Consider the following 20,948-nt stretch of genomic DNA (forward strand, 5'->3'; position numbering starts at 1 on the left):
TTTAACCTTCTGAGGGATCATGCGTGAAATTATCTGAAAAAAAAGGCTGAGCTAGTCTGGGCTATCTTAAGATCACTTGGCTGTGATTCAAATCACATACGCATTTGTTGCAATACATTATTCCACCCGCTGTGAATGTCACACTTGTTATAAATGTACCTGACCCACTGAAGGCCATATCTTGGGACCATTCGCCTGGTTTTGATTAAAGTGTTCACGTGTATGAGATGAGAAAGTAATACATGCTGGTAAAATTAACCCAGCATGGAAATAATTGTCAAATTTATATTGGCGTTTAATATATATATATATAGCCTATAGCCTACCAATTTTTTAAATATATATCGACTATAGCCTACCAATTCACATTGTACAAGGCGTAGTGTAGGATAGTGCTATTATTATTATTATTATTATTATTATTATTATTATTATTATTATTATTATTATTATTATTATTGAAATTGTTTTTCCCCGCTGTCAGGAGCGCCATCTAGTGTGAGGTTGCGAGAACTGCCTGACTTGACACGGAAGAAAGGGAATTTATCAAACCCAGAGGAGGTTACAAAAGAAGCTAATTTAGAGCAGAAGGGAGAAAATAATATTAATAACATCACGGTTAACAGCTACTAGGGTGTCAGGGGTTTCAGCCAGGCTGAGGGCTTTGCAAAGCCTGGGGATTTCAAACGGCTCCAGTGTTAGAAGCTGGGATGTGTAATTTCGTGTCTAATTTCAGTTTATTTAATGGCAGGTATTGGAAATTTCACAGTAAAAAGGAAGACATTTTTATTAGACATAGAAGTTTCTTAAGCCTTCGACAGAGATCGTTTCCGAGACCATAAGGACATTTAAAAAAAGAAAAAAAAAGTGATTCTTCTTTGAAGGCTGGGGAGCCTAGATTTGTGTTGCTGTTGAAAGAAGAGCGACTGTTGCTGAAACGCTGTGCCGGTTTACATGCCCTAAACTTGGTTTGACCATAAATCTAGTAGGAGGCTCAATAGAAAACAGCAGGCCCAGAAGTTGGAGCTGTTGGGGTGACCGACGGGACTAGTCCGAGTAAAACCCGGCGGAAGATAGTCGCGTCTGGGCTTGGTTAAGGGATCCCTGGCGTACAGAAACATATTTATGTAAACGTTGTTTTTTAAAAAATATATATATTAAAAGATGAAACTCCTTGAAAATTCGAGTTTCGAAGCCATGAATACACAGCTTACAATTGAAACTGGAGACTGCCAGATTATTGGACGGTAAGTTGTTTAATAATAATAATAATAATAATAATAATAATAATAATAATAATAATAATAATAATAATAATAATAATGTCTCTTTAGGGACGGCACGTTGTATTCTATGTTGTATTTTAAGTGGCTGCATAACATTAAACGTAGATTTATTTGAAAACAAAATTTTAAAAAAACTATTGCAAAAAATAATGCGCCCTTAGAGAAATATTTGTTTTTCATTCCAAACTCCACTCCAAACAGTTTCCCCCCCCCCCTGCAAAGGAAGTGTAGATAAACCTGCAAACAAGCCAAGTCCCAAGGCTGTGTTCAATACATTCATTCTGCATACTTTACTGTATTCAAGCTGGACAGTAGCCCGGCAGATCTGTGGTGTAGCTTGAGCCTCATTTTCTCAAATGTATTGTGCAATGACAACCCATTTGTCAGTCTCGTCAGCTTTATCTCCAGAAAGGGGATTCAATGCATGTCAGAAAAGCAAAAGTGTTGATTGATCTTTCTTGGAAAAGTACCCAAATACAAGCTAGCCCTTGGACTTGTGATTATGTAGACCGGACCCATGTTTTCCTTTAGTGTGTGTGTGTGTGTGTGTGTGTGTGTGTGTGTGTGTGTGTGTGTGTGAATGGCTTTTCCTCTGCAAACTGAACATTAGTCTGCTCCAGCAGTTGATGCTGTTGATGTACAGTAGTACTGTTGAGCTTCTTTTCTCGTTCTTTTCCCATGCTATTGGTGTTTCACAGAGTCCCTGTTAAGCAGTCCATTGCATAACACAAATCAGTGTAAAACAGCGTCAAACATTATTATTCGCATCCCTGTGGGTGTGTCTGGCTCTGGAAGCCAGTCCACATCTCCTCAGTGCTTCCTCACTCCTCCGCTGCGTTTAACTGCTGTTGTGTTGGTTGCTGTCGTTGTCAGAATTGAGAGTTACTCCTGCAAGATGGCCGGCGAGGACAAGCAGATGTTTAAGCAGTTCTGCCAGGAGGGGTTGCCACACGTTCTGGAGGCTCTGTCCCCTCCACAGACCAGCGGAGTCAGCCCCAACAAGTAAGAACCCTAGTACACCAGAGGGAAGAGGGTGGTATGCAGTGTCCCAGCAAGGGCTGGCTGCATCACCTCCCTGGATGCAAGACGTGGGCCATACATTCCTCTTGCCTAGAGTCTTCTGCTCTCAGACTGGCCACTTGCATTGCCCAGTGCTGGATATTATTTCCCCCCAGTGGCTTTTGAACCACCCCTGCACGTTGCAAAGGCAGCAGATCGCTGATTATTTGTCTTCGTCATTTTCCCCCCTTTCAAGGCAGAGCCAAAGCCAGAGTGGAGACGAGGGGGAGGGGCCTCTCTCGGACCAATGCAGCCGCAAGACGCTGTTCTACCTGATCGCCACGCTCAATGCCTCCTTCAGACCGGACTATGACTTCAGCAGGGCAAAGAGCCACGACTTCAGCAGAGAGCCCAGTCTCAACTGGGTAGGTTTAATCGTGCTCACCGAAAACCCAGTCGTTTCACCGTCTTGTAGAGCTCTGCCTAAAAACACCTGCTTTCACAGACCCTGATTAGCACTAATCTTGGGCTACCTTACCCTGCAGTACGGTAACATTAGGTAGTCCAAGGTAGCTGCTAACTGGGATTTGCGAAACCAGCCGGTAAATAAAGAAATACAACCACGGTGACTTTAAGAAAACTCTTTAATAGCTTGTTACGGACCTACAAATTCAGCATGTGCTTAGTATTGAGTACTGCAGCTCCATGATTTAATTCAGGCCTTAGCTTAAGTATAGTATTTAGTTTTTAGTAGTTGTTTAGTATGTTTATTGGCATGAATTGTAGTCGTCATTTTTCAGAAATGGCTCTGGGGTTATGGGGTGTGCAGTTTGTGCAGTGGGAGGTAAAGTGCAGATCCCTCTCGTGTGTCTCCAGGTTTTCAATGCTGTCAACAGCAGCCTGTCCTCTGCGGCTGGAGAGGAGTTCAACCGGCTCCAGCCACAGCTCTGGCAGGCCGTCGACGATGAGATCTGCCTCTCTGAGTGCGATATCTACAGGTAATCAAAGCCCCGATCTCACACAGTCTCTGAGTGCGATATCTACAGGTAATCAAAGCCCCGATCTCACACAGTCTCTGAGTGCGATATCCACAGGTAATCAAAGCCCTGATCTCACACAGTCTCTGAGTGCGATATCTACAGGTAATCAAAGCCCCGATCTCACACAGTCTCTGAGTGCGATATCTACAGGTAATCAAAGCCCCGGTCTCACACAGTCTCTGAGTGCGATATCTACAGGTAATCAAAGCCCCGATCTCACACAGTCTCTGAGTGAGATATCTACAGGTAATCAAAGCCCCGATCTCACACAGTCTCTGAGTGCGATATCTACAGGTAATCAAAGCCCCGATCTCACACAGTCTCTGAGTGCGATATCTACAGGTAATCAAAGCCCTGATCTCACACAGTCTCTGAGTGCGATATCTACAGGTAATCAAAGCCCCGATCTCACACAGTCTCTGAGTGCGATATCTACAGGTAATCAAAGCCCTGATCTCACACAGTCTCTGAGTGCGATATCTACAGGTAATCAAAGCCCCGATCTCACACAGTCTCTGAGTGCGATATCTACAGGTAATCAAAGCCCCGATCTCACACAGTCTCTGAGTGCGATATCTACAGGTAATCAAAGCCCTGATCTCACACAGTCTCTGAGTGCGATATCTACAGGTAATCAAAGCCCCGATCTCACACAGTCTCTGAGTGCGATATCTACAGGTAATCAAAGCCCCGATCTCACACAGTCTCTGAGTGCGATATCCACAGGTAATCAAAGCCCCGATCTCACACAGTCTCTGAGTGCGATATCTACAGGTAATCAAAGCCCCGATCTCACACAGTCTCTGAGTGCGATATCTACAGGTAATCAAAGCCCCGATCTCACACAGTCTCTGAGTGCGATATCTACAGGTAATCAAAGCCCCGATCTCACACAGTCTCTGAGTGCGATATCTACAGGTAATCAAAGCCCCGATCTCACACAGTCTCTGAGTGCGATATCTACAGGTAATCAAAGCCCCGATCTCACACAGTCTCTGAGTGCGATATCTACAGGTAATCAAAGCCCCGATCTCACACAGTCTCTGAGTGCGATATCTACAGGTAATCAAAGCCCCGATCTCACACAGTCTCTGAGTGCGATATCTACAGGTAATCAAAGCCCTGATCTCACACAGTCTCTGAGTGCGATATCTACAGGTAATCAAAGCCCTGATCTCACACAGTCTCTGAGTGCGATATCTACAGGTAATCAAGGCCCTGATCTCACACAGTCTCTGAGTGCGATATCTACAGGTAATCAAAGCCCTGATCTCACACAGTCTCTGAGTGCGATATCTACAGCTAATCAAGGCCCTGATCTCACACAGTCTCTGAGTGCGATATCTACAGGTAATCAAAGCCCTGATCTCACACAGTCTCTGAGTGCGATATCCACAGGTAATCAAAGCACTGATCTCACACAGTCTCTGAGTGCGATATCTACAGGTAATCAAAGCCCCGATCTCACACAGTCTCTGAGTGCGATATCTACAGGTAATCAAAGCCCCGATCTCACACAGTCTCTGAGTGCGATATCTACAGGTAATCAAAGCCCCGATCTCACACAGTCTCTGAGTGCGATATCTACAGGTAATCAAAGCCCCGATCTCACACAGTCTCTGAGCACGATATCCACAGGTAATCAAAGCACTGATCTCACACAGTCTCCGAGCGCGATATCTAGAGGTAATCAAAGCCCCGATCTCACACAGTCTCTGAGTGCGATATCTACAGGTAATCAAAGCCCTGATCTCACACAGTCTCTGAGCGCGATATCTACAGGTAATCAAAGCCCCGATCTCACACAGTCTCTGAGTGCGATATCTACAGGTAATCAAAGCCCCGATCTCACACAGTCTCTGAGTGCGATATCTACAGGTAATCAAAGCCCCGATCTCACACAGTCTCTGAGCACGATATCCACAGGTAATCAAATCACTGATCTCACACAGTCTCTGAGTGCGATATCTACAGGTAATCAAAGCCCCGATCTCACACAGTCTCTGAGTGCGATATCTACAGGTAATCAAAGCCCCGATCTCACACAGTCTCCGAGCACGATATCTACAGGTAATCAAAGCCCCGATCTCACACAGTCTCTGAGCACGATATCCACAGGTAATCAAAGCCCCGATCTCACACAGTCTCTGAGCACGATATCCACAGGTAATCAAAGCCCCGATCTCACACAGTCTCTGAGCACGATATCCACAGGTAATCAAAGCCCCGATCTCACACAGTCTCCGAGCGCGATATCCACAGGCAATCAAAGCCCTGATCTCACACAGTCTCAGAGTGAGATATCCACAGGTAATCAAAGCCCTGATCTCACACAGTCTCTGAGCACGATATCCACAGGCAATCAAAGCCCTGATCTCACACAGTCTCTGAGCACGATATCCACAGGCAATCAAAGCCCTGATCTCACACAGTCTCAGAGTGAGATATCTACAGGTAGTCAAAGCCCCGATCTCACACAGTCTCCGAGCGCGATATCCACAGGTAATCAAAGCACTGATCTCACACAGTCTCCGAATGCAATATCTACAGGTAATCAAAGCACTGATCTCACACAGTCTCCGAATGCGATATCCACAGGTGATCAAAGCCCTGATCTCACACAACCTGACCGTGGATGGAGGGAACTTGCTTTTTATTACTGTGCAACTTTGATCCAGACTTTTAAATCCTTCATACTGTAAAATAATTTAGAAAATTAGTCTGCCATTTTGGGAAAGATATTTTCATATAGTGTGTGTTTTTGAAATGTAAGACTCAATGCAGTATCGAATGTGGTGGCAGTTTAAAAATATATATATTAACAGTGTTAAGAGGTTCACTGCATCTCTGGTGCTGATTGAAATACAAAGTGCCTGTATGTTGACTGTTCTTATTGTTCTGCAGCTATAACCCTGATCTAGATTCTGATCCTTATGGAGAGGAAGGAAATATGTGGTCCTTTAATTACTTTTTCTACAACAAGAGACTGAAAAGGATAGTCTTTTTCACATGCCGTTCAGTCAGGTAAGCCTTGCTTGTTGAAGTTGCGTTTTCCAGTGTGTCAGGTGATCGCTGTTCTGGTGAGTAGCTCCCTCGCCTATGACCTGGATCTACAAACACTGAAGCAAATGCTAACTGTGGGCGAGTTATCGAAGCTGAATAGAAGTGTCCTATTCTAAATAAAATATGAATTTAATGTTCCTAGTCGTGGTTCATATCATTCTCATGCATCTCTCTGATGGTATAGTAGAGACGCACACACTTTTTACTTAGTTTTATGGATGACACTTTCTAAGGACATTTTTCGTTATTGATATTGTAATCTGGGGGGTATATCTGTCTGTCTCTGCTTTTTAAATAATAATACTAATAGATGGTTAAGGCATTTTTTGCACACGTTGTGTGCATCAGTGTGGTGTCGTGCTGTCGTCCTTCATGGGTGACCCCTAACCTGTTGTTGGTTCCAGTTTGTTCATGGCCCCGCGGGACTCCGGCCTGGGGAATGATCTGGATCTGGAGCTGGAGGAGGGCAGCTTTGAAGAAGAGGGGAATATGGATGAAGAGAGGTGGGCCTTGGTGTGAGTCTGAAACAACACAAACAGAGCCAGATCTTCCTTCCAAAGCCTTGGCTGCTGTTCTGCTTTAGACCTTGCAGTGGCTAGTGGAAGTAACTGGACACTGGCTTATTGCAGTCTCGGCTGCTCCTCTGTGCGGCTGTCAGGAAACAGCAAGTGGAGCGCTCAGCTTTCCTGACTTGAGCGTTAGGCACAGCACTGAAGGTCACTGTTATTTAACCAGCTGACTGGGACAAAATGTGTGCTGTATTAAAGTAGAAACATACTATTTGATGATAATAATAATAAAAAGCACTTTAAAATGTTTTTTCTTTGTTGTTTTTCTTGAAGGTGTGGAGCTTTGTGTGCTTGAAGCAGCTGTGGGGAGTGATGCTCGTTCCTGTGGAATCAGAAGAGATCTGCGTTCAGTGCTGCTTGAGCTAAAGCTCAACTAAATGGTTTTTAACATGTATGTCTTTGTTTTATTTTTGGTGCTTAACCCTAGCATGCAGCAATGCACTGCGTCTTACTGCAGCTTGGAATCCACATGGGTGCCCCACTTACTTTTTATTGTCCTATTTTAATTTGGCCAGCGGGTTTGAAATTCTGCGCTCGCTGAAGCCACACACCCCCAGCCTGTTCACTCGGAGGCTGTGTTTGAAATGTGAATGTGTCCATATACTGTTTTCTAGCTAGTTTCCGCGCTAGAAAAGTGTTTTTTTAAAAAGTTAATTGTTTTTTTTGTTTTTTTTACAAATGTTGTATGGAACCCTTTATTGTTTAATAAGCATGTTGTTGGCCCTGGATGGGATGGGAGGGGGGGAAGAGCAATACTGATGGTCAATCAGCAGGACTTTACACCCCTCACTCAGCGTATATTCATGTGTGTATATTAATGAGCAGTCAGTGGTTCAAGCTAATAATAGCTGTCTGTTTAAGTGTGCAGCATTTAAAAGGCGGAGCTCTGCCGGATAAATATATCCTCTGTTAATCGAGATTTCAGTCAGAATGTTATATGTTAAGAAGATTCCAGTTTTGCTTAAGACCTCACAAAAGGGCCTGGATGTCGCTTTGAAAAAAGATACATGTGCATTCGGCAGTTCAGTTGTTGTCTGGCTTATAGCTTTGTGTGTGTTCAATAAAGTGAAAATGTCATTTAATTACACCTGACTGACCACTTGGTATCCCCATACCTCCATATCAGACTCGAGCTGGGCGTCCAGGTGATGCAAACGTGCCAGGATGTGACGCCCTGCTTGTGAATACAAATCCAACATGTACCTGTGTTGCTTTTAGGTGTCAAAATGAACACTCTTCAATAATCCAGAATACCAACAAAGGAAATGCTTTCGTGAGACATTAAACAGTGGGGGGCATGATCTCAGTCCAAAATTAGCCTTTAGTTTCTGAAACGGAAATAGAAACTACAATGCCTTTAATAAGCCTTTTTTGTGTGTGTGTGCATTTTGAAGCCTGTGCACCCTTAAGAGTTATAGCTGATGCTGGAAACTCCTCCAGTGCACAGGTCACGTTTGCACTTCTGTTTTATTTTTTTGTAATAGCTTGATTATCAACTCGCAGACGATTGATTTCATATAGAGACATTTTTATTTTTTCTCACTGGGCTTGTTTGCAAACGCAAGCATTTCTATATACAGTAGATGATATTCTCCAATATTCTGCTGCACAGTGTTTTCTGAAATGTGTAATGTTTTAGCAGACACACGCCTTGTCAAATGTTGTACTGTGTTTGTGTCTCAAAGGAAGGCTCAATAAATGCCTGTTAATGTTTTGACCTGTATCTGTTTGTTGCTTTCAAATGGGCCAGTCGTGTGTTATATTGATCTGGAACCGTGAGCCCACTGCAGTGGCATTCTGCTTCAGTAAGGTGAATATTCTGTCTTGCACAGAACAGTGAAGGTGCTATGTAAGCAAATTCTTCTGTTTCTGTGTGTGATCTCAAAACAAGCCAAATGTGACAAATAATATTATTTGACTAAGCTGGAGTAGACAACTTCCAATCTTCAAAGTCCAGATCTGGATTCCTTATTATTAAATAATTAATGGATCAGCAATCCAGGATCACAATTGCCTCATCCGGGCCTAGAGTACTGAAACCTCACTTTGTTAATTCTGAACCTCCAGGGGGCAGTAGCTGCTTGTTCTTTTGAAAACAATTGAAGTGAAGAAAAACACATTGTTAGGAACTGGAATGACCTGCTGCTTGAAACTACCAGCCCATCCCTTCGCATACAAACAGCACAACTACAAATTCCCACGATACTGCAGTTCCCGAAATAGATTTAAAGAAATACAGTCGTAGAATCTGCGTCACTGTACATGCATCTGGTTCTTGGAATTCATTGTAATTGATGCACATGCTCTGCACCTGTTAGTTTCAATGTAAAGCACAGTGCAGGGCCCTTGTGATTGTGTACGAAGCCACATGTGGTGTTGACTCTTAAAATATGTGCGGTTTGGGTAATTTTCCTAACAGGCCCTCTGGCCCGCACCTCACTCAAGCCGGTATTGAGCAAGCACACGTTTGTATTTGTTAGCTCTTTGGCAAACTTGTTTCCTGTCCATTGGCTCCCACTGAGAGTGCTCTGTTTGGGATTTGCACTCGTGCAGTGAATGTCAGATTAAATTTCCTTTGCCCACAACAACCCCATTGTAACTGATTTGGAGTAGAGCAGAGCTCCAGTAACGTACATGCTTGGCTTCTCGGAGGAGTTTCTGAGGAAGTGGCAGTACAGTCCGCATGTAATAAAATGCACAAGTGGAAAGAAATCAGAGGCACGATCTTTATTCAAACCCCAAATGCTTGAGAGGTTTCTGTGAAGTTACAGTTTCAGAAACTAATTTCAAAGCGGTCGCGATTATTCTGTAGAACAGCAGCCTCCAGTTATTGTCAAGATCACTGCAATTTTAATATGTCTAAAAAAAAAAAAGAAAGAGCACAAAAAAGACAACTCAATTTACAATTGTTTTAATTATTGGCATCAACAAAAATATTCACTTTTTGTATATGAACAACAACGACAACAAAATTAGTAGTGTGTGCATTCATCCATTTTCAAAATTACAAAAAAAAATAAAATTATTTACAAATTCACAAAATGTGTTTCGTGTATCACAGATACTGTTGCTGTACAGAAAGCATGAGAGTACGCAGCTACATCAGCTCTGTGTTTGCCTCCAGTGCCCCTTGCGACTCTCAAGTGTGTTCAGTCAACAGGATCTGTAATGCCCACTTTGCTGCCCTTGTATGGGGATTTGTGTGGCTATAAATAAACAAGCTGCACTCCGTCCATAGTCTCAGCCTCCGCCTTCAGTAATTCACAAGCTCTGGACCCCGTGAAAATACAAAGGTTCTAGCTTAGAAACCTAAACACCTATTCACTGCCTTACTACCAAACAAATGTTAATCTTACAAAATAGGCAGTTTGGTTTTTTTAGGGCAAAATCAAACATAGCCGGTTTACAAGACTACTACTAATAATAATAAAAAAGGATTTGCATCAAGGGTCCAGAATTGTGGAAAGGTTCTTTGTTTAAAAATAACCCCCCCCCCCTTCTGAATCAAGCGGTTCCCCAGTAACTGGGAAGCGGAGTGCAGGACTAGCACAGCGCTGGTGGTATACCGGCTCTTCACCAGTCTCAAAGAAAGGCACTTCCACTTGCTGGACCCAGGTTTACACAGCAAACAACGTCTGTAAACAACAACGCTAAAAATAGCACAATCCCTGTTGTGCGTCAAGTATTCCAGGATTCGATCCGATTCAGAGGTATCCGACGTTAGTAATGCTACACCTACAACCTGTCTCCTTCTTCCAAGGACATCTCCAAATCGTGTTGATTTCAGTGCAACAAAGACACCATCAAGTGGCTTTTGCATAGGAAAAAGCTGCTGCGTTTCAATACATTATTCTCACGAGGGGTGGAAGAGGTGGGGGTCTGCCTGCCAAATATATTCCTTAATGGAACGGACCTAATCCCCTGTGGCACTGATTTGAAAGCACAGCCAGCGGAAGGAATCACTATTGGCTGGCACAAGAACTACGGCGTGATAAATGACTTATCTATAGATAGAAGAGAACAGAAAAAGCAGGACAGTATTTCACTGACGCAGACACGATTTTCTTTTTTCAATGAAGTGGAAGCGGAAACAAAATCAATCGTGGAAACAGCGTTTAGACACAGGATACTGGATCTTTTTTTTTTTTAAGCTTGCAGGGAAGCTAATGTACTTTGTATACCACATTCAAAAAAACGACGTTATTAAAATCGTCCCTCTGCTATGTCCGTTTCACCTGTGTGTTGGAGTCTGGTTGTTGGTCATCAGTTTTAACCTTGCAAAGCACCTCCGAAGCCCAGTCCTCGTGCACCAAACCTTCACGTTTGCAACACTTTGTCAGTCCCCTTCCGAAGGCTTAAAATACAAATACCCCATATGTCAGTTACTGACTGCTTCCAAACGGTCTCCACAGATCCCTTGGAACAGACCAGTCACTCAATACAATCCAGGCTGCTCCCACCCCCAACAGTTGCCACTGGTTTTCCTCAAACGTTTATTTTTTGAATTTTTGCTCGGATCATTTCTCACGCCAGGACAGCTCTCGCACTACAATCAGTCTCTGCCCTCGTATTTGTCGAAGTCGGGCACCACCTGATCGGGACTGGTTTTGTCGGCTGGGTTGGGGGGGGCGCTGAGGGACGCCATGCTGGTGCAGTTGAGCCAGGGGTGGAGCAGGGTCTCGCTGGCGCTCAGTCTCTCCGCTGGGGATTTCCGGAGCATGTTGCGGATCAGGCACCTGGCCTTCGGAGAGAGGGATTCCGGAATGGTGAAGACCCCCTTTCGGATTTTGCTGAAGAGGGCGGCGGGCTCCACGTCCTGGAAGGGGTACCGTCCCACCAGCATGGTGTACAGCACCACACCCAGACTCCACACGTCCGCCGCCTTCCCAGAGTAGGAGTGCTTGGAGTTCAGGATCTCCGGTCCCACGTACGCCGGGCAGCCGTGTTTGTCAGTCAACGAGTCATCTTCCCCTTTAAGAAGGCAAGAATCTTCAAGGTTTTCCAGTACCAGCTTAGTTCTGAAACAGAAATGCAAAAATACAGATAAATAAATACATAAATAATGTTTATAAATGAACAGAGCGTTACAAAAAAAAAAAGAAACCCTCTAATTTACATTTTCTGTTCAGGCTTGCCTGGTTTACAGAACGTATGTTTAATGCATGCAGGAAACCGTAGTGGAGAGAAGTCACCCTCTGCCAGGGAAAAAGACTAGCCGTGGCCAGAAAGCATGCAATTTAAATCAAAAAGCGCAGTTTTTAAGTTGGCGGATAAAACAAATTATTTACAATTCTTTGGCATAAGAAAATCCCAACAGTTTCTCTCTCCAGTTTCTACTCCCAATTACTGAAAACAAACCGCAGCCAGATCTACTACCCCAGTCCTCGATTGACCCCACAACAGTCCAGCGTTTCTGTTTCAACCGCAACTGAAAAACGTTTTCAGTCCGAGGGGTGGGGAGGGGTATGAAAGCAGTGGTGGGCGCTCACCTCTGCTTGTCGGTGAACACAAACTTGCGCAGCTTCAGGTCTCGCAGGACCACGCCGTGCTGGTGGCAGTGCGCCACGGCCTCCGCCATCTGCCCGAAGAGGGACGAGGCCTCCTCCTCGCGCAGCCGCTTGCACGAGCGCACGTAGGAGTGCATGTCGCCGTGACTGCGCGCGAAGAACACGTACACGCTGTGCTCCCCCGTGACGATCTCCGCGATCCTGCTGATGTGCTCGTGGGCCGGCAGTCGGGCATAGGGGGCGATCAGCTCGTGGTACCTCTTCATGGACAACACCTGCGGGACACAGGAAAGGTTAGCAACAAAATCCAACCAGACTAGCTGTATGCATTTGTATAAATCCAGCACTTTAAACACTGTGGCTTTTGACACTGAACTGCAAGAAGGAAACTCAGTCCTTGATCCATCATCATCAGGTGATTAGCAGGAGGTAGAACAGTCTAGTGGTTTATTAAAGCGATGAGAGGCTGGGATCACATTCCCTGCTCAGCTGCAGACAGACTCCCTGTGTGTCCTCTAGCAAGTCCTGCCACCTCCCTGAGCCCTGTTTCAAACATGCTGTACACCTGCTTGTGTTTTAACCAAGCCTGCTGCTCTGGATTTTCCTAAGCTTTCAAAACTACAGCACCTTGTTCTAGTAAATACAGAAAGCAGGAGTCAGAAAAGGATCAGCTCCTAATGCACGGACAGAGCTTCCCCACGTAGTACAAAACAGTCTAAATATACGCATCTAGGAACACACTGCACAAGAACAAGAGGGGGAATAGCAATTGAAAGCCAGGATTTTATACCAAGCATGACAGCGTTAATCTACCTGGAAACAAAAGACCAGTGTTTCCTCTCGGCACAGACTCTCCACTCAGAGTATCGGAGAGGTGAAGCAATCACAGGCCACTCACTATCATGCTACTGGCTGGATGCTTGTGTGTGTTTAATTGCAATGCAGGGGATTTCGATCTCACAGCAGCAATAAACTGACAAAACTGCAATTGGCAGTGAGCACCTGTGCAGAGAGTCTGGACGGGCAGGAAAGGAAGGCTGGGCTGCTCCTTCTAAGAGGGCGGTCTTCCAATAGGAGTGTGGGAGCTAACACTGCCACAAATGGTGTGCTATCCCTGGACACACAGAGCGAGGTCTCTGATCTCCAGTGACGCAGCTTGTGTGTGTTGGAATGAAGATCTTAAGCTCAGTATTGGAATTCTCTCTTTCTCCAGCCATGCCGATTCCTCTTTCCGTGTCCCTGCTCTCACCGGGTCCCTACCTTGCACGTGTACTCCCGCTCGGTGACGCTGTGGACTGCGCTGTAGGAGTGGCCTCCCTCGGTGGCCTCCAGCAGCACGTAGGGCCCGACCCGGGAGATGCTGTGGTCCGAGACCCCAGGGCAGGGGCTCTGGGAGAGGGGGGGCAGCCCTGGAGAGGAAGGCGGCTGGCTGAAGCGGGGGCGCTTGCATTTGGGAGTGTCAGTATCCTTGGGGTCCTCGAAATCAAGCCTCTTCAGCCTCAGCGGGAGGGTGCGAGACGCTGTCTGCTGCTCGTTAAGGCTCATCTGAAACAATCAAACAAAAATACATTGCAAAATGATTGTGGAAAGAACGGTGTTATCTTTACTGTGTGTGTGTGCGTGCGTGGGAGCAGGGAAACACAAACACTATCTATATTGCTGTGAGAGAGAGAGGTTAACCAGTCTGAACCAACAGCTGAGTCACACATGGCACACACCGCTCTAAAAGAACACCTTACTCAATCTCCCCATATATTCCACAGAAACAGGCGATCTGACTCGCTTGTGTTACTCACTGTGACCGCTCTCCAGGCTTGAAGGGAGGCTATGATCAAGCATTTTAATTATAAAGCTCTCTTTACTGAGCGCTGCCCGAGCACGATGAACACGTGCAGAATCATCAGCTGCTTTGAATAGATTCAGTGCGCATTACAAAACACAACGCGCTACGAACAATAGCATCACCTTGCGAAGCAAAAAAAGACCCGTTGAAAACGCCAGACCACATGCAAAAACCACCGCCTGCCTGCACACATATAAACCGTATGAAAGGGATCTGGAGAGATACACAGCTGTAGCGGGTATCATGATCTTCTGTAACACACACGTGTAAGAGAACAGTAGCTATTAGTTAGACACAACTACATTTAAACAGAGAGAAAATGCGGAGCTAACCTTTAGAAGGTCAGGAAAGCGTAGACTACGAGAAACACAGACAGTAAATGTGAGATTAACACATCAGTTATGTAACGCAGTGATCCTGCGATCGCAGGAAATCTGTTTCAATCTCTGGCTATGCATTGTTTAATCAACTTTGAAGCCGGGTATGACATCACACGCAGAGACTGAAACCAGATTAGAATGATGATCATATCACAGGAGAGATAACCGTGGAAAGACATTAACACGTTACCTTGGTCTACAGGGAAACAGAGCCTTGCAACTTCAAAGCGCCGCCTTGTCTGTCTCTGGCACACGGTGACGTCAAGTATTCCAGGAGTCGGAAAATGTCCAATCACATTAAAAAATTAAAAAAAATGCAGGAAACCAGTTTCAGGGGGGGTGAAATCAAACAGAAACAACGCAACGCTGTTCTGTGGGCGAATTTAGAGGCACATCTTAGTACTGCAGCTATTCCGTCTGGGGTGAATGCGACTACAGCGTCGTCATTATAATCCGATCATTACAAAGAAAAGTCGTCCAAAGCGGTGTTCGGGGTTTCCAGTTCAATTCCACGGATGCAGATGAGAGAGAGGCAGGCGCAAACCCGCTGGTGTGGTGTTATGTTGCACAGGGTCGCTGCCGGGTATACCACCAGCCCGGTTTCTTTTGTTCTCGATTCCCGCTAAGTGTATCTATTATTATCCCCACGGAAGAAATCCTTTGTCAGAAACGAAGCCGATTCGAAGTGAAAGCTGTCGGTTTACTTAAGGAAAACGGATTCCAACAGACACGGGAGCCAGTGTAATAAAACTAACAGTATAACAACAGTATTGGAGGACAGAGACACAGTCTCGGGTCTCTTCTGGTTTGTACGTGTCTGTGTGTCGAAGCAGCCGGTCTCCTCGGTGTGCTCTTGGATAAAGACACTTGTAATTAAGTGCAACAACCCTTTTTTTTCTTTGTCTTGAAGTTGTATTATTTTCCACACCAAAAAAAAAAAACCAGCGTTTTGAATTGCTCGTTCGGTTTAATTATTGCTCGACTCGACAGTATTGTTAAGCAGATAAACCCTGGCTGTTCTATTCCTTGTATTAAATACGTGTCTTCTCCTCCTTCTCCTCCTCTGTCTTTCACACAGCCCCTGTCTGTCTGTCCTTCCCTCTCCCGGACTGCGCGTCGAAGCCGCTCTTAGAATATAATAATATCCTGCTTTCCACTGCGAGCTCAGCAGATGAGGAGTCCGCTCTTTATTATAGAATATAATATCCTGCTTTCCACTGCGAGCTCAGCAGATGAGGAGCCGCTCTCGATTGCAACATCCAGGACGCCACGCCCAGCTGCGCCTGACGCGACATCACCACCACGTTCGCAACGCGTCAGCCTGCCCGGGGATTACTAAACAGCGCGCGGGCGAGTGGGCTTGCCTCTGCAGGGACCCCTACCCGAACCCCTGCCTTGGTCATTTCAACGCAACATATGAGATATTGCAGCAGCTGAGAATTGATCATCCAGTCTGATTCAGTAATTCTGCTAAATGCGTTGTATAATTTTCAGCAGCGCGCTCATCGCAGATGTAATGTTGCTAAATTTAGAACGAGTGCAGATTCACTCAGCGGTGAAACGGCTCAGCCCCACCCCTTTACAAGACGCAATCACAGCGATAGCATTGCACCATTCAGCAATTGTAATGAAAGAGGGAGCGGGCAGAGTTTACTCAGCATCAACAAACGCGTTGCTATGGCAAAACAAGAAAATCAATACAATTCTTTGCTTAGGGGCATTATTAATAGGTCACACCAGTCACACGTTTAAGCGAGGCTTCTGGGCACTGCATTTCTCAATACAGTACAAGGGTGTTCTCTTGCAGTGTTTAAGGTTCTATAGAACCCGTCTTGTGTGCTGAACAATAGAGGGTTCTGTACGAAGGGTTCTAAACAGAACCACCAGGGGTTCCACAGTGGAATGCTTCCTATCTGGATCCTATTCATGGGTATCTCATGCTCTGTGTCCTATAGCTGTTTGCATTAGAGACATCAAACCCCAACTGTGTGGCTCAATCACTTTAAACATGGGTTCAAAATAATACACTTGAATGAATCACCATTTTTGCGAATTCATTTCAATTACAGGTATTCTTAGTTTAAATATGTATGATCTTAACACTGTAAATATTTTCTGGAGGAATGATGGCCTCCCAATTTTCCTACATCAGATTTGAATAGACGAACAAACCGGGCAGTCAACAAAGCCTTCAAAGAGCACAGCTATTAAACTACTACACAAAGGTCTTTACCAGTTTTTCAGGTGTGTTAGTGGTTTTCCAATGCAGCTGTGATGCTGTTAGTAAACTAAACACTCATCGTTTTCATGTGCTATTTAAATAGGATTCTATGATTAACACCCACTTTCACCTGCTGAGTGGAACTTATAGACCCTGATCCAATAATAGCGATCAGCATCCAACACCATCGTTTCTCATATGAAGACTGTGGTTTCTTCTTTCTCACGCTGCAAAGAATCTAGCAACCCCCTCAAAGATCTATATCTATCTATCTGTGTGTGTGTGTGTGCCTCCCCCTTCTCCTTCCTCTCCCTGCAGATCAGCACAGACCCACTGGTTAGCACTTCATTCTTTACAGCCTGATCACAGACGCTGCCTGATTCAGTGGCACCTGGTTACGTTAGCTGTGTTTTTGGAGGCTCTGTTTTTCTCAGGGTTGGCTTTGGGACAGCTGGTATTCTAAGAAAGCTACCTGCTTTGCCAGCTCCGTATCGACTCCCAGCAGAGATCGGATGAATCATTTCCAAGCAGCTCTACTTCCCGTTGAGAAACGAGTTCTGTGGAATGAAGGCTGGAGGTCTTGCAGCAGCGCTGTTAGCACATCAGCTGCTGATGCATCCCAATGGATTGCACTATGAAGTCAATGGCTTCCTGTTGTGTTTTTTTTTTTTTTTTTGCTTTCTCTCTCTTTTATCCAAGGAAAATAAACCGCGTTGAAACCAAAAGCATACTGATGGAGATGTTGGAGCTGAGAAAAGAGAATGCATTTCTAAATGCTTGCTAAAGATTTGTGAAAGATAATCAACGTGCCCGGGTGGGGTTGCTGGGGGAGATGACCAGTGCTTGTGCCCCAGGCAGCCAGCCCAGGCACTTATGCTTGTTTGATTTTTGTTTTCATAAGATTACAGTTTGTTGCTAATAAGTGATAGAGAGGCAAAAAAAACAATTAAAATGATGTCATGTCTCCTCTAACCACAAAACCACTTCACACAACCAGTCCTCGTTTTATTATATTTTTCTTCAAATTTGTTTAAGTGTAAGAAAATGTGCAACAAGTAACTGCATCCAGTAGCTCTCAAAGTAGACGCGGGAGGACATGCTGTGATTGCAATGGGCCATGGCACTGTGTGTGTGTGTGTGTGTGTGTGTGTGTGTGCGTGCGTGCGTGCGTGTGTGTGTGTGTGTGTGTGTGTATGTGTGCGTGCGTGCGTGTGTGCGTGCGTGCATGTGTGTGTGTGTGTGTATGTGTGCTTACTGTAAAGCTATGACCTCATTTATTGTGTACAGTAATACACAGGTGAACAGGAGGAAATACTTTCCTCTGATCAGCCAGGTGAGGTGACTCACACTGCACCACCCACACAGCAAACTGGAAAGCACTGGAGGGGATTCTCAGCAGGGCTGGAGAGCAGCCAGGGGGTAACTGGGGGAAGTACTCTACCCCTGCCTAGCCTGTCCCAAGGAGAGGCTGTGTGTGTGTGTGTGTGTTTGTGTGTGTGTGTTTGTGTGTGTGTGTGCCTAACACGTTAAGAAAACAAATATAAATGATGGAAATTACATTTGCATTTAAACAATGTGCTGCAGTTACAGACCAGAATAGTTTATTTTATTTTGCATGCCTTTCTTAAAGGTCAAAGGTGACTGTCTGCAGTTCTCAGTTGCACCACGTGTCGACGATGAGGCTGCAGGCAGCGCCTATCACGTGGTCAAGGAGCGACCCACCGCTGACCTGAACGAAAGAATTCCAATCATTCGGATATTTCGTCAGTAGATGTCATCAGGTATGGCAACATTCACAACGTATTTAATGCAAACAAAAACAAAAAACTGAATGCGACAAAACCTCAAAGACATAACTAGTAACAATCCTGTCATTTCTGTAATGCTGCATTTGTGAAAACGACCCTCTGTCTTGCAGTAACAGGAAGCATTACGATCAAGGTGATTTGGAGCTGTACAGTACAGGATTTGCAACATGTTTTTTGTTTTGTCGTAGTAAGATAGCACGTATAATGCAATCGATGCATATTAGCACTGATTAAAACGAAGCGTCTCCGGTCATCTGTGTTTCTGCTGGTAGAGCCGGAACACGCTTTAAAGGATAAAGCGACCTTGTGTCAGTAACACGAGGCCCGTCGGCTCTCTTTCTTCCGGGATTGTTTATCGTCTAATCCCTTCAGACGCTTCCGTGGAGTCCTCGTCATCACCAGCCTGTGATCTCTGTGGATTTCTCCATTTAATTCTGATCCAGACACGTAATGGGCATGTCTTTAAATAATGTTAATAACTACAGGCTTTGTGATCGCGCAACATCACACACCATGCAGGAGTATTTAAGCATGTGTTCAACGTAAAGGCCTTCAGTTTGCACGCACAGGCTCACTTCAAAGTGATCTCAATCCGCTCCTCACCGATTAACCCTTTCATGCATGAAATAGTGAACATATTGAAAGTTTTGGACACATAGTAAACGCATTTTTCATTGAAAATATTTTTTTTCCATTGCTTTATATGGGGGAAAGAACCCTCATCCTGGTATCGTTCTATCAAGCATTTGCATCTTCCATATGTCTCCATATAAAGACTTTAATCCATCCCCACATGAGGGTTAAAGACATTTCACACGTAATATATCTGTTCTTGTTTTCTGAATGCAGTGAACGCTCCTGCCTCTCTTGCCTGGTACACACATGACAGCACAGCACAGCTCTGGGTTAGTGTTCCTCTTTCACAGGTGAGTCTTTGAAACCACACAGCTCTGTGTTGTCTTGCTATGGGTGGAAAGAAGAACTGGGACTAAAAGCAGCCTGCCGCTGTAGGTCTCTTGAGAAACGGATGGGCTGCACAGCAGGTGCCTTGCAAAGCAACAACCTCTCCTAACAGCGAGCGATTCCCACAGAGAAGGAAGCAGCACAGCTGTTTCCACAGACATGAGTAAATCGTGCAAGCAAACTGATTAAGACCAGACTGTATCAAATTAAAGGAACTTGTGCATATTGTGTCAGGGTGGTTTTTTTTTTAATCTGGTTGCTGTATTTCTTAACTGTCTGCAATTTTTTTTTTTTTTGCTGAAGTGAATAAAAAAAATAAGCTGTGTGTTTGCAAAAAAAAAAATCGCCTTTCAGAATGAAACACGAATCCCATGGGCATGCTGTTTTAGGTTACCTGCAGCCTGGGCATGTGTGCAGCACTTTGCAAAGTGTGCTTCTGTGGTGGATCTGTGTGGTTTACACGGTGTGTCTGTGAGGCACGGTATGTAGTTGTAAGAACCTTCCTGGGCTGTAAGAGGGCGGCTCCTCATTGGAAGATTACTCACAGACCCCACCCCCCTCGGTCTGGGTGGAATGAATTACTGTGCAGTGTTACACTGGCAGTGTCTCATTCAGCATTTGCTATCACACAAAAGAAAGAGGCTGTATCTGTGCACTATTGCTCACTGAGATTCCTTGATAAATAAGGTCCTTTTACCCTGCAGAGTCACGTTTGACTTTGCATGACCAATGCACTGTCGTGCTCACGATATGGTGCTGCTCCCTCACGCTCCTTTGCTGTGCTCCCCTCTGCTTTGCTATGCTTGCACCAGCCTGCTCTTGCTAAGCGAGCCCATTCTTTTTGCTTCCCCCTTATGCTCTTGGCTTGCTTTTTTTAATCAGTTTGCTTTTGCTCATCGTCTGTGCTTTAGGAGATTAGTAGTGTTCAGACTAACATTGGCAGCTGTTGAAACGGTGCAGCCCGCAGTGCCCACTGTATGAAATGCTCGCCTTGCAGCTCCTCTCCCCTGTGGGCTGAACCATACTTTGACTGCGGTAAACCATGCTTGCCATAGGGAACTGGGAAGTGGCTTGCCAACAGTAGAAAACTAGAAGCTGCAGAAACCAGCTGTAATAGGAACTGAAAGGTAGGAAGAGCCCCTTCTGAGTAAATGGAAGTGATTGTTCTGCTGCGCAGTGGAGCAGAGAGCCGGCCTAAAGTGATAGCCACAGGGCTGGCCTGTTTGAGTGAGACAGCACTGTCCCCTTCAGACAGCTGCCTGCCCCCCT

General features: G+C 45.1%; 2 protein-coding genes across 3 annotated transcripts; one reads left to right on the forward strand and one right to left on the reverse strand.

Annotated features, from left to right (window-relative positions):
- The first annotated feature begins 489 nt into the window (after positions 1 to 489).
- LOC117435040 (repressor of RNA polymerase III transcription MAF1 homolog) lies at positions 490 to 8,671 on the forward strand. Of its 2 annotated transcripts, none has more exons than XM_058990715.1 (7): positions 490 to 1,247; positions 2,160 to 2,288; positions 2,542 to 2,710; positions 3,162 to 3,283; positions 6,230 to 6,349; positions 6,793 to 6,903; positions 7,231 to 8,671. In XM_058990715.1, the coding sequence occupies exons 1-7, from the start codon at positions 1,165 to 1,167 to the stop codon at positions 7,250 to 7,252; spliced, it is 756 nt and encodes a 251-aa protein (XP_058846698.1). In that variant the 5' UTR covers positions 490 to 1,164; the 3' UTR covers positions 7,253 to 8,671. The 2 variants fall into 2 exon arrangements, with proteins under 2 accessions (XP_058846698.1, XP_058846699.1); XM_058990716.1 differs by having other exon boundaries at positions 491 to 1,247; positions 6,793 to 6,891.
- A 1,181-nt stretch (positions 8,672 to 9,852) lies between these two features.
- On the reverse strand, positions 9,853 to 16,130 carry LOC117434483 (tribbles homolog 3-like). Its single transcript, XM_034057051.3, has 4 exons — positions 14,878 to 16,130; positions 13,725 to 14,009; positions 12,447 to 12,739; positions 9,853 to 11,975 (listed from the first exon to the last, which is right to left on the reverse strand). The coding sequence occupies exons 2-4, from the start codon at positions 14,007 to 14,009 to the stop codon at positions 11,510 to 11,512; spliced, it is 1,044 nt and encodes a 347-aa protein (XP_033912942.1). The 5' UTR covers positions 14,878 to 16,130; the 3' UTR covers positions 9,853 to 11,509.
- Between the last annotated feature and the right edge of the window lie 4,818 nt (positions 16,131 to 20,948).

The sequence above is a fragment of the Acipenser ruthenus genome, chromosome 18, assembly GCF_902713425.1.
Source record: "Acipenser ruthenus chromosome 18, fAciRut3.2 maternal haplotype, whole genome shotgun sequence".
Classification (NCBI taxonomy): Eukaryota; Metazoa; Chordata; class Actinopteri; order Acipenseriformes; family Acipenseridae; genus Acipenser; species Acipenser ruthenus.

Excerpts from the sequence above, each read along its gene's own strand:
- LOC117434483 (XM_034057051.3), bottom strand. The coding sequence starts at position 14,009 with ATGAGCCTTAACGAGCAGCAGACAGCGTCTCGCACCCTCCCGCTGAGG. Across the intron at positions 12,740-13,724 it reads AGCGGGAGTACACGTGCAAG|GTGTTGTCCATGAAGAGGTA; the intron begins GTAGGGACCCGG and ends TGTGTCCCGCAG. Across the intron at positions 11,976-12,446 it reads GTGTTCACCGACAAGCAGAG|AACTAAGCTGGTACTGGAAA; the intron begins GTGAGCGCCCAC and ends TTTCTGTTTCAG.
- LOC117435040 (XM_058990715.1), top strand. The coding sequence starts at position 1,165 with ATGAAACTCCTTGAAAATTCGAGTTTCGAAGCCATGAATACACAGCTT. Across the intron at positions 3,284-6,229 it reads TCTGAGTGCGATATCTACAG|CTATAACCCTGATCTAGATT; the intron begins GTAATCAAAGCC and ends ATTGTTCTGCAG. Across the intron at positions 6,904-7,230 it reads GAAGAGAGGTGGGCCTTGGT|GTGTGGAGCTTTGTGTGCTT; the intron begins GTGAGTCTGAAA and ends TTTTTCTTGAAG.